This window comes from Sceloporus undulatus, chromosome 3 (genome assembly GCF_019175285.1).
Source record: "Sceloporus undulatus isolate JIND9_A2432 ecotype Alabama chromosome 3, SceUnd_v1.1, whole genome shotgun sequence".
NCBI lineage: Eukaryota > Metazoa > Chordata > Lepidosauria > Squamata > Phrynosomatidae > Sceloporus > Sceloporus undulatus.
Window position 1 is genome coordinate 183639605 of NC_056524.1, and position 14653 is coordinate 183654257.

The following is a 14653-nucleotide window of genomic DNA, read 5'->3' on the forward strand; positions in this document are numbered from 1 at the left end:
GAATATTTAAATGTTTTAAATCTAATATGTACATTTAATCTAAGTATAGTTATAATGAACATCTAAGAGGTTTTATGTAAATTCTGCAAGGAATTAATTTGTTTGTTCTCTACTTCTATTCATCCCTTCATAAAATGTAAGGGAAATTAACCAAAAAGTTATAGACATTTTAAAGACAACGTCATTTTAAAAAAAAATCTACACAGAACTATTATTGCAACCTTACTGCCCTAAATCCACCAGAAACATGTAATATTCCAAGGATTCAGAATTTAGCCAAAGAGAAAGAATTAAAATGTACAGAACAAAATGCACTGAAAGAATGAGTATTGTTTTACATAAACATACAACATGGAAAATCTAGACAAATGATAAAGCACACTGTACAAAGTCAAGGCATATTTTACACCGTCAAGACATACTCACAAGGCTTTGAGAGCTAACAGCTCAGAGAAAAGTCCATTCATGAGACTTGAAAAAATGTTCCCTGATAAATTCCTAAGGGCAGGAAAAAAAGGCAATCATTGTTTGGAAAAAAAAGAGATTTATTTATTTTAAAGTTTTTTTTTAGTGAAAGACATTTCAGAATGTGTTCCTTTTTTTCCTCACTGGCAAAATTTTAAACTATGCAGATCTGGAATGCAAGGTGAGAGAGTTCTTATTATAACTATACATTTAGGATGACCTACCAGATATGAACATGTATAGACATACAGATAAACTGATTTTTTTAATCCTATGAGCAGATGTTTTGTTCAGTTTTGCACTCACGAAATGATTAAGATAGTTGAAATTTAACATTAAATAATCCACCATCCCTGATACACAGATGACGCTTTGTATACTCAAGAGATTTCTTCACATCTTCTACAGGCACACAAAACAGATAGGCAAGAATGTTAGGAGAAAATGATATGTTGTTAAAATTGCTAATCTCAAACATCTTAACATAACTTTTCCCACTCTTGAGTAAGTGTCTTGATTCTTGTGACCTACTCTCCCAATATACCCAGGTAGGCTATTTATAAATAACCAACTGGAGAATGTAATATTTCTTGGCTCTTTTGTACTGTCTCTCATTTCGTTTAGCAACAAATAAGCCAAAATAGCCCAAAGGCTCCAGTTCCTGTCTGATCTTAGAAGCTAAGTAGGATCAGTCATGGTTAGTACTTGCATAGGAGACCACCAATGAATACCAGATGCTCTAGACTATATTTCATGGAAAGGAAACAGCAAAATCACCTTCCAGTATTCTTTGCCTAAGAAAACCCTATGAAATTCATGGGGTCACCATAATTCAACAGGTGACTTGAAGGCACATACACCCATACACACACAAGTTAATTCTAGAATTAAGTTGATGCTGAAATTCTAGACTTAGGGCCTATGCAGACTGGCCTGAAAGGCCAGCCTGTGGGCAGAGTCGGGGCACAGCGTCCTGATGACACATGCCCTGACTCCGCCCCAGGTCACCATGATGCCACACGCCACTCCAGATGCGCCACCACAGCTATGGTACCCTTTGGAGGGTACAAAAAGGAGCTGCTTTTTGCAGCTCTTTTTTTTTTTTTTTTTTTTTGCCCTCCAAAAGCCAGTTCATGGGCCACGGCATGAGGGTGCCACGGCCCTGATCCAGCCAGGAAAGGCCCCTTAGTCAATTAATTTGGGGGAAAATAAATTTAATTATATTGTCCATTTTTGTCTGAGAATGTCAAATGCAATAATGCAAAAATCTAATAAATAGATTTTAACTAATGATGAAAATGACAGGAATAGAGATTGCAGAAAGGTTGCCAGATAAGTACACATCAAGGAGCATAACTGGTATATAGTGGTTTTTACACAATCCAACTGCCATCGTAAAAGTGAGTGGGGTTTTTCTGTGGGACATCCACAATCAAACTAACTATTCCTCATGTATTTATTATTTGTCCCTAGCATGAGAAGATTAAGACAGAAAGCATATAAATCCTGGCCCTTCTCTGTCTCGGTCATGTAAAAGACAGATATAAAAGAACAACGCCCAAAAGAACATGTTCACTGGGGGATTCTGGAAGCTGTTATCTAAAAAAGGAAGTATTTCCAAGCTCTGCTTTTAGCTCACCTGATTTTTAAAGTGGCATGTTCGTAAGAGTTGTATGAATTTCTATTGAGAGCCTCCCTACACTCTAAAAACCACTGCATAATTCATCCTTAGAATAAGCAACTTGGCTACTGAAAAATAACAATAATAACCTCATAAACAAAAATGTGCTGCCTTAAAATTCGTCATTTATAATCATGTTTATAACATGAGCAATTCACCATATATAAATATGGCCAAGGGATAAATAAGTTAGTCATGGAAAGTCAGGCCAGTATATTAGTCAGGGATATTTTTTGCTATCAGCTAGTGTTGTCACATCTGTCGTATGATGTGAATCATTTCAGTGAATGTCTGCAGCAGAATTAAATGTACATAATGTACGTAAGTAGTAAACTGGAATCAGGGGAGAACACACACACACAGTCAATCATAAATGATGGTGTGTCATGATCTTATAAGTCAGATTCAGTTGTGAAAAAAACATGGAATCTGAAAAATATCAACTCATATAAAAAAAATTCAGAGACCCAGCATGGTGTCATGGTTTGAGTGCTGGAATAGGGAACTGGGAGACCAGGGTTCGAATTGCCATTTGGCCATAGAAACCTATTGGGTGACCTTGGGCAAGTCACATTCTCTCAGCCTCAGAAGAAGGCAAGGGCAAACCCTCTCTGAACAAGTTCTGACCCTAGTTTACTTTAGGGTTGCCGTAAGACAGAAATGACTTGAAGGCACACAACAACAAATAAAGATTTCACAGGGTGAAATCAAAAGGAAAACAATACCTGACATGGGGCAATGGGGCAGTACGATTGCCCATCCCGGGTTTGTGTGGCTCACTTACTCACAACATATATATATTAGAATATATGATTCTAACCACGTAACCTTCTTTGACTCTTGGTGTTTGGTTAGAGGTCAGGGTGAATCAGTCGACTCTTAAAGCAAGACTCAATGGGCCTCACTAACCCTTCCATAAATGGGAGACTCCTTCTCATAAAATTCCTAAGGATTCCATACTATCTATGGCCTGTTACAGACAGCCAAAATAAGCTGCTTCAAGTCACTTTGCGAGATATGGTCAATGATGCATGCGTCCCTAAGAGTCCAAAAGCTGCACCAAAGCTGCACTCCAGTCCTTAAACTGCGCATGGCTTTGGTGCGGCTTTTGGCCTCTAGGCTGCATGCTAATTGAAATACCAACCTCCAAAGTGACCGAAGCAGCTTTATTTTGGCTGTCTGTAACCGCTATATTCTATTGTATGGTCCAGGTGCTCATTACTAAAGTTTGTTGTTCACTATCGATATGGCAATTAATACTCTCTACCCTGGACAGCTCCCATGCCCATCGTACCTCTCCATCTGACACTCTGATTGGCTCAGAGATGGCTTCTAAGAACTAACAATTATTTCCCACAACAGCTTATTTTCAAGTCACCTTCAATTTCAGAAATCCCCACCCTTTCCATCACTTCCCACCTCATCTGCAAACCCCCCTTCAACTTTAGCGCCTAAGGCAAAGGAAACCGTTACTATCCCTACTCCCCTCCTCCCTCTCTACCGGACGCTAGCCAGGGGGGGGGTTTTTTGGGTCCGGACCCCCCCTTCCATTAGAAAAATGAATGGTGTGTGCTGCTGCCGCGCTGCCCCTCAAGCCCCATTATAATGGTGGCACTTAGTCTGGACCCTCCCCTTCCTAAATCTAGCTACGTCCCTGCTCTCTAGTGTCCTCGACCAAGCTCCAAGGACACACGTTGTCTTATGCCATTGCCAATTCAAAGACTGTATCCTTCATGGTCCACAACATCTTTCTCCCTATGTGGGGCTTTCTGCTTTGAGAAAATGATCAAAGAGAGTCACTTTCTCACCAGGCCCTTGGAGTGGTATATCTTCTCAGGAGGAAACCATTTTGTTGGAAAATTTATGTTTGCTTCCTGTCCCTCCTTAGTTAAATAGGATCCCCTCTCTCTCATTTAACTATCATGTGATGACTTGGTCACTGAATTTGAAGGCAGTTTAACAGCTCTCTTGAGTTTCTGAATGCTTCAACGTCACTTGTATGTTTTTTCCTGCTATCTTAAAGATGTTGAGATTTATTTCTTTTGCCTAGCCACCACCAGTTAGATTAGGTTTTAGTTATTTTATGTATTTGTTTTTAAGTGCATTATGTTTTAAACTACACGATAAGTCTTTATTCTTTAGAAGGCAGATTTAAAATAATAGTCTGACCCACACTTTCATTGTTCTGTGATGAAAGTTGAATTCTAAAAGTTTAACTTTCATACTTCCCTATTTTAGTTTCCCTTTAAACGGGTTAACACCCTGAGAAACTAAATTGCACCCACACATTTCCACTGGGCTTCCCGAGTACCCGAAACACCCCTTTCCCTTTCCTCTACTATTATGGTACTCTTTTCTCTCTCTTTGTCTGTACATGTGTAAATGCCTTCCACTAGAATAACAGCCATTTGTTTTATGAGGTGAATCTATTTCACAGAACGTTTATGATGTAATAAATTGCTAGCTTTAATGTCAACAACTCTTTGATGGTTTTGTACCAGCAGACTAATCTGCTACCTTCTGGATTTTTCATGGACCCAGTTTCAAAAACAATCGTGGCTTTTGCTACCCAAACAGGTGCCAGGAGAGCACCCTTATGCCCCTGCTCAGCAAATTTTATTCCAATCATTGTCGCATTCTCTTCCACACATCTGCAACAGTTAACAGCTTGATTTAATTGCACCTTAAAGGTATCTTAACATTTGTTATAAAGGCTTGCTGCATCACTTTGCTAAACTAGGAGAACAAAATGAGAAATATAGCATGGACACTGCATCTAAAAGCAAACAGCTAATCAACGTAAATGAGTGCTAAAGAATTCATTGAATACTTCATAAACTTATTCGCTTGACAGATACTCCTAAAAGCCAAACAGTGAAATATTATTGGTTTTGAACCATCTATTTGCTTAAAATTATTCATTAATAGGTGAAGTCAATAGGCCCAGTACTACCTGCGGGAGAGGGCAGTGTGCCAGCGCCGTTCTAGGGTTCTGGAGCATGCAGCAACTGCAGGCTCTCACCTCGTCTGTACGTGTGCATCATTTACGTCTCCATCCACCGGGCCGCCATGATGGCGCAAGCGCGATTGCAACATCCGCACATCGGGCAATGTGCTTGCATCATCGTGCGCCTACAAGATGCTAATGGCGCCTGGCGCATCACCCGAATGGCTCCATATTGGAGCTCCTCTTGGGGCGGATTCATTGCCATGGCTGTGCGGCGCCCTTTCTTCTATCTGTTACTGGCCCTAATTCTTGCATCCTTAATTAAACCTTCACCATGCTTATTTTAGAACCATTAATGGTCAGTATAAACTCCGGTCTTTATCAATGTCGCGATATATGATATAAACCCGAGCTGGTTTACAATTATGGATGGTCCAGTCACTACTGGAACAACCATACTCCCGACCAATAGTACATAGTTCAACAAAGTAAATAAATTCCACTGAAGGTCATGAATCCTGCAACATTTTGAAATTTTGCTTCATGATGTTTTGATGGGATAACCCACTGGAGAGTTAGACATAAAGTTAACTATTAAACATGCAGCATTGTGGATTTGATGACTAATATCTCATACTAAGAGGAATGTGATATTCCTGACAATACTGACTTAAAAAAAAATCACTTACTGATCCAGACTACACATTCTTATTTTTCCTAAATTGGCAAGCCATATGGAGGCGCACTGGTAGCAACCTAGCTCCAGGCTTTTGTGGATGAGACAGTTTACCTGATCCATTCCAGTTCAGATTCAACCTGGTTATAGAACAAAAACACCTGGACACCTAGGTCAATACTCATGGTCTGAATCAGACAGACAAGTATTCCTTTTAGTTGCTGGATGTTGCCTTTGTTCCATTGATCATGACATCATTGGAGCAGTTTGACTGCTACAGGAATGCTTCAGTTGACTGTTTTGCAGAAGGTGGAGTGTTGGGACTATTGTTGAGCCCTCTAGCTGTGGAGTTCCATGGGTCGTATACTGTCTCCTATTACTTGTAACATCTACCTCAAGCTCCTGGGGAAGGTTATCCATGGTTCTGTGGTCAGGTATCCTTAATGTTATTGTTTTGAGGAGGGATATGGTTTTGTTTGTATTACTGTATTGTATTGGGTGTAAGCCATTCCAATCCTGAAGGAGCGGTATAATAATAATAATAATAATAATAATAGAATATTGATGATTCCCAGCTCTCTCTCTTTTTTACAACTGATATCAATATGGAGAATATGGAATCTTAAATCTGAATCCTGTGAAGGATTGGATGTGTGTGAATAAACTGAGATTCAGTCCAGAAAACATGGAATTGCTGTTGAGCAGTTGGAAAATTAACCTGGGCCTGGAATCACAGTCAGTTTTGAATTAGAACACACTCCCTCTGAAAAATCAGGTTTGTATCTCAGGTGTGTTCTTGGAAACTGTTCCCGGGAGACCAGGAGGCTACTACTACTACTAATAATAATAATAAATTGTTTATTTGTTAACCGCTTTTCCTACTATCAAAGCGGTGTACAATATCGTTAAAAACAGACAATAAGAACAATTAAAAATTCACATCTAAAAATACATATTAAAAAAGTAAATTCAAACAAGATTAAAAACATATAATAAACTATTAAAACCATGAATTACTGTATATCAAAGACAATAGGGGGGAGATGGTCTCAGACGGAATTGGGAGGGTAGGCTTGTAGGAAGAGATGAGTCTTTAGAGCCTTCTTAAAGGCTTCTACCGTTCCACTGAGGCGAATCTCTTCCGGTAGGGCATTCCATAGAGAAGGTGCCACTGCTGTGAATGCCCTTTGTTGTGTGATTGCCAGTCTCACCTTAGGGTAAGTGAGTAAGGATTTTCCTGTAGATCTGAGTGTGCAGGGAGGATTATGTAGGGAGAGGCGTTCCCTCAAGTAACCTGGGCCCAAGCCATTTAGGGCTTTAAAGGTAATAACCAATACTTTGGCAGCCAATGTAGAGATTTTAAGATAGGTGTTATATGTTCGGACCTCAATGTCCCCGTAATTAACCTGGCTGCTGCGTTTTGAATCAGTTGAAGTTTCCGAACCTGATACAAAAGTAGCCCCATGTAGAGCGCATTGCAGAAATCCAAGCGAGAGGTTACCAGTGCATGTACTACTTTTTCTAGGTCCCCCCGGTCCAGACAGGGACGTAGTTGGCGTATCAGCCGGAGCTGATACCAAGCACTCCTGGCCATAACATCTACTTGAGATGATAACTGTAGAGATGGATCTAGGAGTACTCCCAAACTACGCACTTTGTCCTTCAAGGGGAGTTTAATCCCATCAAGGACTGGATGGGAAATTTCCCTGCCCGGGCTAGGGGAACCTATCATGAGTACCTCTGATCCAGTAAGGTAATTCTGCTGAGACAACTTGTTCCATCAAACTCACTGGGGGGACAATCCCTCTTTATCCCTGTAGCCCTCTGTGCACCTCCAAAACCTGTTGTAGAGAAGTAGTAAACTGATTGGAGAGGATTTTTTGTGAGGCAAAAAGGGAGAAATAATGGTGGTTGGGTCACCAGTTTTAGGACAGAGTACCATTTATTTTTCAAAATATATACAAAAGGCAATATTCCATTTACTGTACATTTTATATACAGTAGTTAGAGGACATCATGCACACCAAAGGACAATATTTTCAACATCTAGTCAAAATATGTTAATTGCACACCACTAAAAGCATTCAAACTCATAGTTTCTGCTCAGCTCTCATTTTGATTAGCTTTACAACAGATTTTTTTTTTTTTTTTTTGCTGCATTTAGTAATTTGAACAAAACATGGCTTTCCTCTTCCTGGAAGGGGTCACAGAACAGGTTCAGTGCCAGCAGAAGCATCCACAAATGGAAAATGAAGGATGTAATTTTTCTCTGTTTGCTCATCCCTGAGGCACAGGAGTAGGCAATCTGTAGTCCTTCACCGTATTTGAAAAGCCCTCTGGAAGCAATCAGGTTATGCTTCCAAAGAGAGAAAGAGGAAGGAATTTCAAAAAGAGACAAAGAGTGGGGAAAAGCTTGGCGGAGAGAGACTGAGAGATTGAGAGAATGAAAAAGGCCACTTTAGATTTTGCCCTCTAGCAACAAGCAACATACTATCCCCAAAAGAAAGCATCCAATTGCACTATCAACATCTCCCCCCACCTTGAAAGAGTGTTCCAAAGAAGATGCAAGATCTTATGCTCCAAAGATATGTGGTGGTGAGAAAGGGAGGCTGCTGGGAAGAAAGAAAATGAGACCCAAGAACACCCCATTCTAGGAGGGGAAATACATCTATCAGACTCTAATTTCATCCCACTTAACTGCACAGATTTGTCTCATTTTATATTGTCTTCCTATTACTATTACTTCCATAAATGAGAATGATCTGTTTATCCTAGTTGTGGTAGATTATCTGTTTTATTAATAGCTTTAAAGGTGACATACTTACAATTTATGAAGGTTTTTAAGGCCTACAAATATTTCAGGTGTTAAACATCCAATTCTATTATTGGAAAGATCCCTTAAATGAAAGGAAAAAAAAGAACAGCATAAATTACAAAGGAAGCTAAAATCATAGATATGCAAATTAGAATTTTACTCTTACACCTTTTTCACTTCTAGAAGGTAACAAAGTATGCAATAACAATAAAATGATGAAGAAAATTATGTGTAACCATTCTATATATAAAGGAATTATCAAGAAACTATTTTTCTGGACAAATATTTCAATAATGTATTTCATTGGTTTAAACAGTCCATTTTCATAAACTAGCCATATGCACACAGATCTCAAAAACAAGTGAAAAGCAAAAAAAAAAACCAAAAACAAAATTCTTATCTCCCCTGAAATATGGTTTAATATTATGAAAAAGATCATGAACTATAATAATTAACAAATAAACACTACATGGGTGCTATGGGACCCCAGCAGAGGATATGGCAAGGACAGAGCTAGGATTTTAGGAAGGGGGGGTCCAGACTAAGTGCCACCATTATAATGGGGCTTGGGTGTGGCGGCACAGCAGCACACACCATTCATTTTTCTAATGGAAGGGGGGGGTCCGGACCCCAAGGAACCCCCTCCCCCTTGGCTACGTCCCTGGATATGGCCCAATGGTTCTAAGGAAAGTAGAGGGAGGTGCTGAACCAGGCTGACCAATAACCAGGATCCATTATTTTCTTCTCCAGTTCCAGCATTCTGGGCCTAAATCTATTCACAAATGCTATTTGTCAATCTATTTCTAAGCCAGCCAGGAGAATGGTGGCGTATAAATCCAATAAATAAATTAAATAAATAAATTAGGGTATCACTGACTCAATCGGGCTCACATATCTATTGCCTTACAAAATGCACATTGATTCAATGTTTCTATTCTTGTTGGAATTAACTACTAGATATAGATCCCAACCCTAGGAGGGCCTCACATCCTTAGGGAAAGATAGTAAAAATTTTAAAAATCAACAGTGTTTTAGGTTTTGTGACTAAGATTTTATGTTCAGCTTTTGTTTAGTCCTAATTTTTAGTCAACATATCCATGACACTAATAGGGGAGCTATATAATATGTACAGTGACTTGAGGAAAGAAAATTGCAGTTTGGATGTGATGTGTAAGGCAAGAATGTTAGTACAGGAAAACAGAAGAAGTCTGGTGCAGAAGTTCTTTAGCAGCAGCAGCAATATGCGGTAAATGACTTGCACGCAGAAAATCAACTAAGGCCTGGGACAGATGGGCCCTTTGTGGCGTGGCAGTGGCGCAACTAGGGTTAGTGACTGCATGGCAACCGCACGGTCCCTAACCCTAGCACGTACTGGCAGCGCTACCATGGCAGCACCCCGTGTAGACAGGCGCCACCATTATGATGTAACGGACGCATAGCGTCCGCACATCACACCGTGCCAGCTACGTCATGAGTGTACCATTGGCACACTTGTGACGTAACTATGGTGGCGGATAAAGAACCGGGTTTTTCGAGGTTCTTTTTAATCTGGAGTGAAGCCGCACGGCTTGGTGGCTGCGGCTTCCCTCTAGAGGAAATTAGGCCACTGCCAGCCTGGACTTACCAAGAGGTATGTACCGGGCCTACGTTACTGAGATCTTTGGGTTGAGCTAGAAAGGGATTTCTTATTGTGCAGCTTTTCTCAGACAGATGTCAGCATGACAGGACAGTTAGTGTAGCACCTGGGAGAGTGCCAAGTAAGCACTGTACTCCAACAAGATCTAGATCCCAAATGAAGCCTGATGTTGGCCAAGACCACTTCTCCTAGGGTGTATATCTTCCTAGAAAGTGGGAAGTCTTAAAGTTCTCCCTACCAGAGAACTTAAAGGAATACATCTTACTGATACACACCGTTGGAAATTCATATTTTATCCCCAGATGCCATTTAGGGGATTCAAGGCTATTTTTGTTGTTGGGGCCCCCAGAAAAATCCTTTTATAAAAACAGAAAGTGACACAAAGGTAAATTTCCAGGTCACTTTCTGTTAGAACAAAGGCCTCTCATGGGACTTCTTAGGGGGCTCAAGTACATGGCGACATTGTCCCTATACTCCCTCGAATTTATGCCAATCCATGTGCAATCGTTTTACCAAATGGACACCATAACCTTTCTAATAAATTCATGTTTCCTCACTCAATATGTTGTGATAAACAGTGTTCCTAATGAAACATTAGCAAAAAAGAAGCAACAGTTTGTACCAGCTTGCTTTTATATGCCTCTCAACTGTTCCTTATTATTTCAAACCAAATCTACCTCATGTCGTACAAATCTGGTGTTCATTTTTTCCCCTGTAAATATTTATACCAGAAATGTTGACTCATGAAATTGATCTTGTAAAACAGCCAGACACGTGGCATGTATTCTGGTTTACTTTTCCTTGTAGACATCATTTTGTTTTAATCCATGAAATCTCTTGACTTTGCCATTGCATATCCTAAATTACTGCAGTACAGTCAGTAAGCAGTAAGGGTTCCAGAAGAAATTGTTAATTTTATGTAGATTTGGCAGCCTGTGGTTTTTCCTGAGTCATGAAGCCTCATGTCACTTGCAGACGTCTGTATTACATTAACTTCAGCTGCTTACTATATCCACTATGTGAAAGATATGAAAGAATAGGAAACATACTAAGCACAATATAGCAGGCTTCAAGCCCCAACTGCAACTTATTTTTAGAGGAAAGATATTCACTGGTCTTGTAATGTAATCATCTATTTCCTAATCATATTATGTCAATGGATGGAAATAATCTTTTCAGGGAAAATGTGATGATGCAGAAATAAATTTAGGATGCTCTTATAATAAACCTATTCACTATTCCATAGACTATTACTGAAGATAATTAATGGGTCTGAAGTTAGCAGGGAACCAGAAACAGATCTTCGGGAAACACAATATAGAGAGTTGTTTTGAACATAATTCTGTGTCTAGAGCGCCTACTGCTGCATCTTTTCGCCATTCCTTTTCAGACCCATTGTGACCTTCTTCTTTTCCCATTCTTAGGCTTGTGACTGATGTTGCATCACTGCTTTTACAGCTTCCTCATTCTCCCCACAAGAGGTCAGGGTTGTGTTATTTGAATTTGTCATCTCCACAGCAGTAACACACAGTTGTCATCATAGCACTTTCATGTTTTCACACATTTTGTTTCTATTGGCTCAAAATGCATTCAGATTCATTGTAATTGGATGAACCATTGAAAAATGTGCATATTCCTTACTAATATCATGCTGCCAATCTAGATTTTCACAAGGCAGATCTGTTTGAGAATACATGCCGTTCTTACTAATATCCTCTTGTCCATTCTTTCACTGCACATATTTTATGGAGTAAAATTTGTGCAATTTTTTTTGTTGTACTAGTGACACTCTGACAAGGCAAAGCACATAATGATTTATATCCTAATGAAAAAGCAATGCTATGTTAAATAAAGGACAGGCATGCAGAATACCAAAAAATTCTTATAGATTTATGATCTGTATCAAGCTAAATGAAATGCATGGACATCAGCTTAAAAATGTGTTGCTAAATAAATTTACTAAACAAACCTATTTAAATTCTATTTCAAACCCTATTTTGTTTCCTTAGAGTTAATAAAGAAGGTACATTAGACTTTTACTAAAGATATTCACATAAAGAAATGGGAGATTCTGTGATTTTTAGCAAAACTCTAAATTAACATTTTCTTTCAATTTTAGCATAAAGGCTACACATCTGTTCTCAGCTATCGTCATATTTCTGCCAATACTGAAGTGAAGTTTCCTTGGAGCATAAAAGCTAATTTTAAATGCTCATAAATCTAAGGATAAGAAGAACAAGGATAACCTCATACTTATTCATATAAATAAATCATAAATTATGCATATTGTTAAAGAAATCTGAAAAAGGACTAAACTGTGGTATGTAATTCATATGCCCTATATGTTATAATTGCTTGGTGACATATTCCAAATTCCCCAAGGACAGAAATGTCAATATGAGTACAATTTCTAAGGTAATTCAGATGGAATTAATACTTACAGACGCTTCAGTTCTGAAAGTCCAAAGAAGGCCCCAGGCTCAATAGTACTAATCAAGTTATTCTTCAGATCTCTGGAGATACACAATAGCAAGAGCAATTAATTATCAGTTCACATACAGCTTTAGATTCATAGACATGTAGAAAAAGATGAGCAAAGATTTCAAGATTCCTTACATTTACTGTAGCTAAATATTAAGCTTTACATGTTTAGCTTTAATTTTTTTTTCTCTATCGCCAATAGAAAATGTGAACAAATATTGAGGGGAAGAGGAGATAAAATACATAGCAAGTTTACTTCTTGTTTGCTACCCCAGAACCCACTTAAGTTAGAGGTCCCAATTAAAACTGGCAGCTTAACTAAACCTAGGGGGAATGTATTATTAAAATATTATATAAAAGGGAGTGAAATAATAAGGGCAGAAACACTCTATATTGATTTGGTTACTGACCAAGCAGAACAAGATTAGGCATGTATGTACCCATGTTGAGTTTTACACCATCAGCACTCTAGGGCCCTTTCCATCCATGGGGGTTTGGTTCTTGGGCCCCTGTGGAAGAGGAAAACATGGGAGTATTAGTCAATGGGCGTCAACATGTGTGCACCTCCATCAGTGCCACTGTGGACACACACTGCCATTGACTAATATGTCATTGTAATTGGATGATCCTTTCAGGAAACTCCAGAATGAACCGGGGGGTGTTGGATGCGAGGACAGTTGGGTTGGGCTGGTTCCAGAGTAACTCAGCTGTCCTCACATCTTCCCTTTGGTGTCAGGAAAAAGGGCCAGTAGGAATTATGCACTGTTGTCCAGTGGCCCATCTGGACACATTTGGCTGGCATCATGTCAACCCGACGCAGCTCCAGAGCATAATCCTCAGCATTTGGTGGGCCAGTGTAGATGTATTTTAAATTAATTGGTCTAATTGGCTTTATTAAACTTATTGATGAATGTCTGGGTTATTTGTTTATTTCATGGGTTCATTTGACATTTTTAAAAATTATGATGGCATTATTGGTCACTTTTCAGTAGTCTACTGCAGGAAAATGGGGTCCTTGGGCAGCTGCCCCCTAAAATGCATGAATCAGTGTTAATTTCATGGCTAAATTAGATATGAGCACAGATTTTCCATACCCAAAGCAAACACATGTTCAGCCTACAGATTACATGGAACATATTCTTACTGTAGTATTAAGTAGCAAAGTTCTTACTATAGTATACTATAAAGTAAACAAATATTTTGAGTCCCTGGGATTTATTGAGAAGAAAGGATAGTCCTCTGGACTAATTTCAGTACTCCTGTTTCAATTATGTTCTCCTCACTGGCAGATTACAAGTGTGAAAAGTGCAGATGTATCCCACTGAGATCTGGAAGGGAACAAAAATAGTCCCTGGCAGTTTCCCAGCCCTGTTTTAAATGGAAGTTCGTAAGTCACCTTTACCAAAATTTGCTGAGTACTTTGAGGGACATGATGCTTGCATTTGCTCAGAACGTGTCATCACAATTGTTATAGAGCCTAGGGAGGTGTCCAGTCCACCGTCCGGTCAGTGTTCATGGGATCAGTTTACATTACTTAGGCCTGATGATGTGGATGAGATGCTTGAAGCAGTTCAGGCCACAACATGTAACTTAACTATATTTTATGTGATTTTATATTATATTTTATTGTATATATTTAATGTGATTTTATATAGAGATGTTTTAATTGTTTGAATTTTATAATAATTTTAAAGGTTTTATCTGTGAGCCACCTTGGGTCCTTCCAGGGAGAAAGCTGGGACACACACACACACACACACACACACACACACACACACACACAGAGTGCGTCCTCGCCTTACACGGGGATCCGTTCCAGATCCCGCCGCGTAAGGCGAATTCCGCCTATGCTCAAGCCCCATTGTTTCCAATGGGGCTTGTGCCTGGCGGCCACGGGGTGCAACGGGCGTGCGCGCCCATTCAATTGAATGGGACGCGCTGCCCCTTCCACC

At 39.4% G+C, this 14653-nt stretch overlaps 1 protein-coding gene across 2 annotated transcripts in view; it reads right to left on the minus strand.

Moving 5' to 3' along the window:
• The window catches only part of ADGRA1 (adhesion G protein-coupled receptor A1), a 484111-nt gene that overhangs the window by 306830 nt on the left and 162628 nt on the right, over positions 1-14653 (minus strand). For both annotated transcript variants that reach the window (XM_042458649.1, XM_042458648.1), the window contains exons 3-5: positions 12662-12733; positions 8595-8666; positions 427-498 (exon numbers count right to left, since the gene is read on the minus strand). In XM_042458649.1, the coding sequence (XP_042314583.1) occupies positions 427-498; positions 8595-8666; positions 12662-12733 (216 nt within the window). The remainder of the gene's footprint in view (positions 1-426; positions 499-8594; positions 8667-12661; positions 12734-14653) is intronic.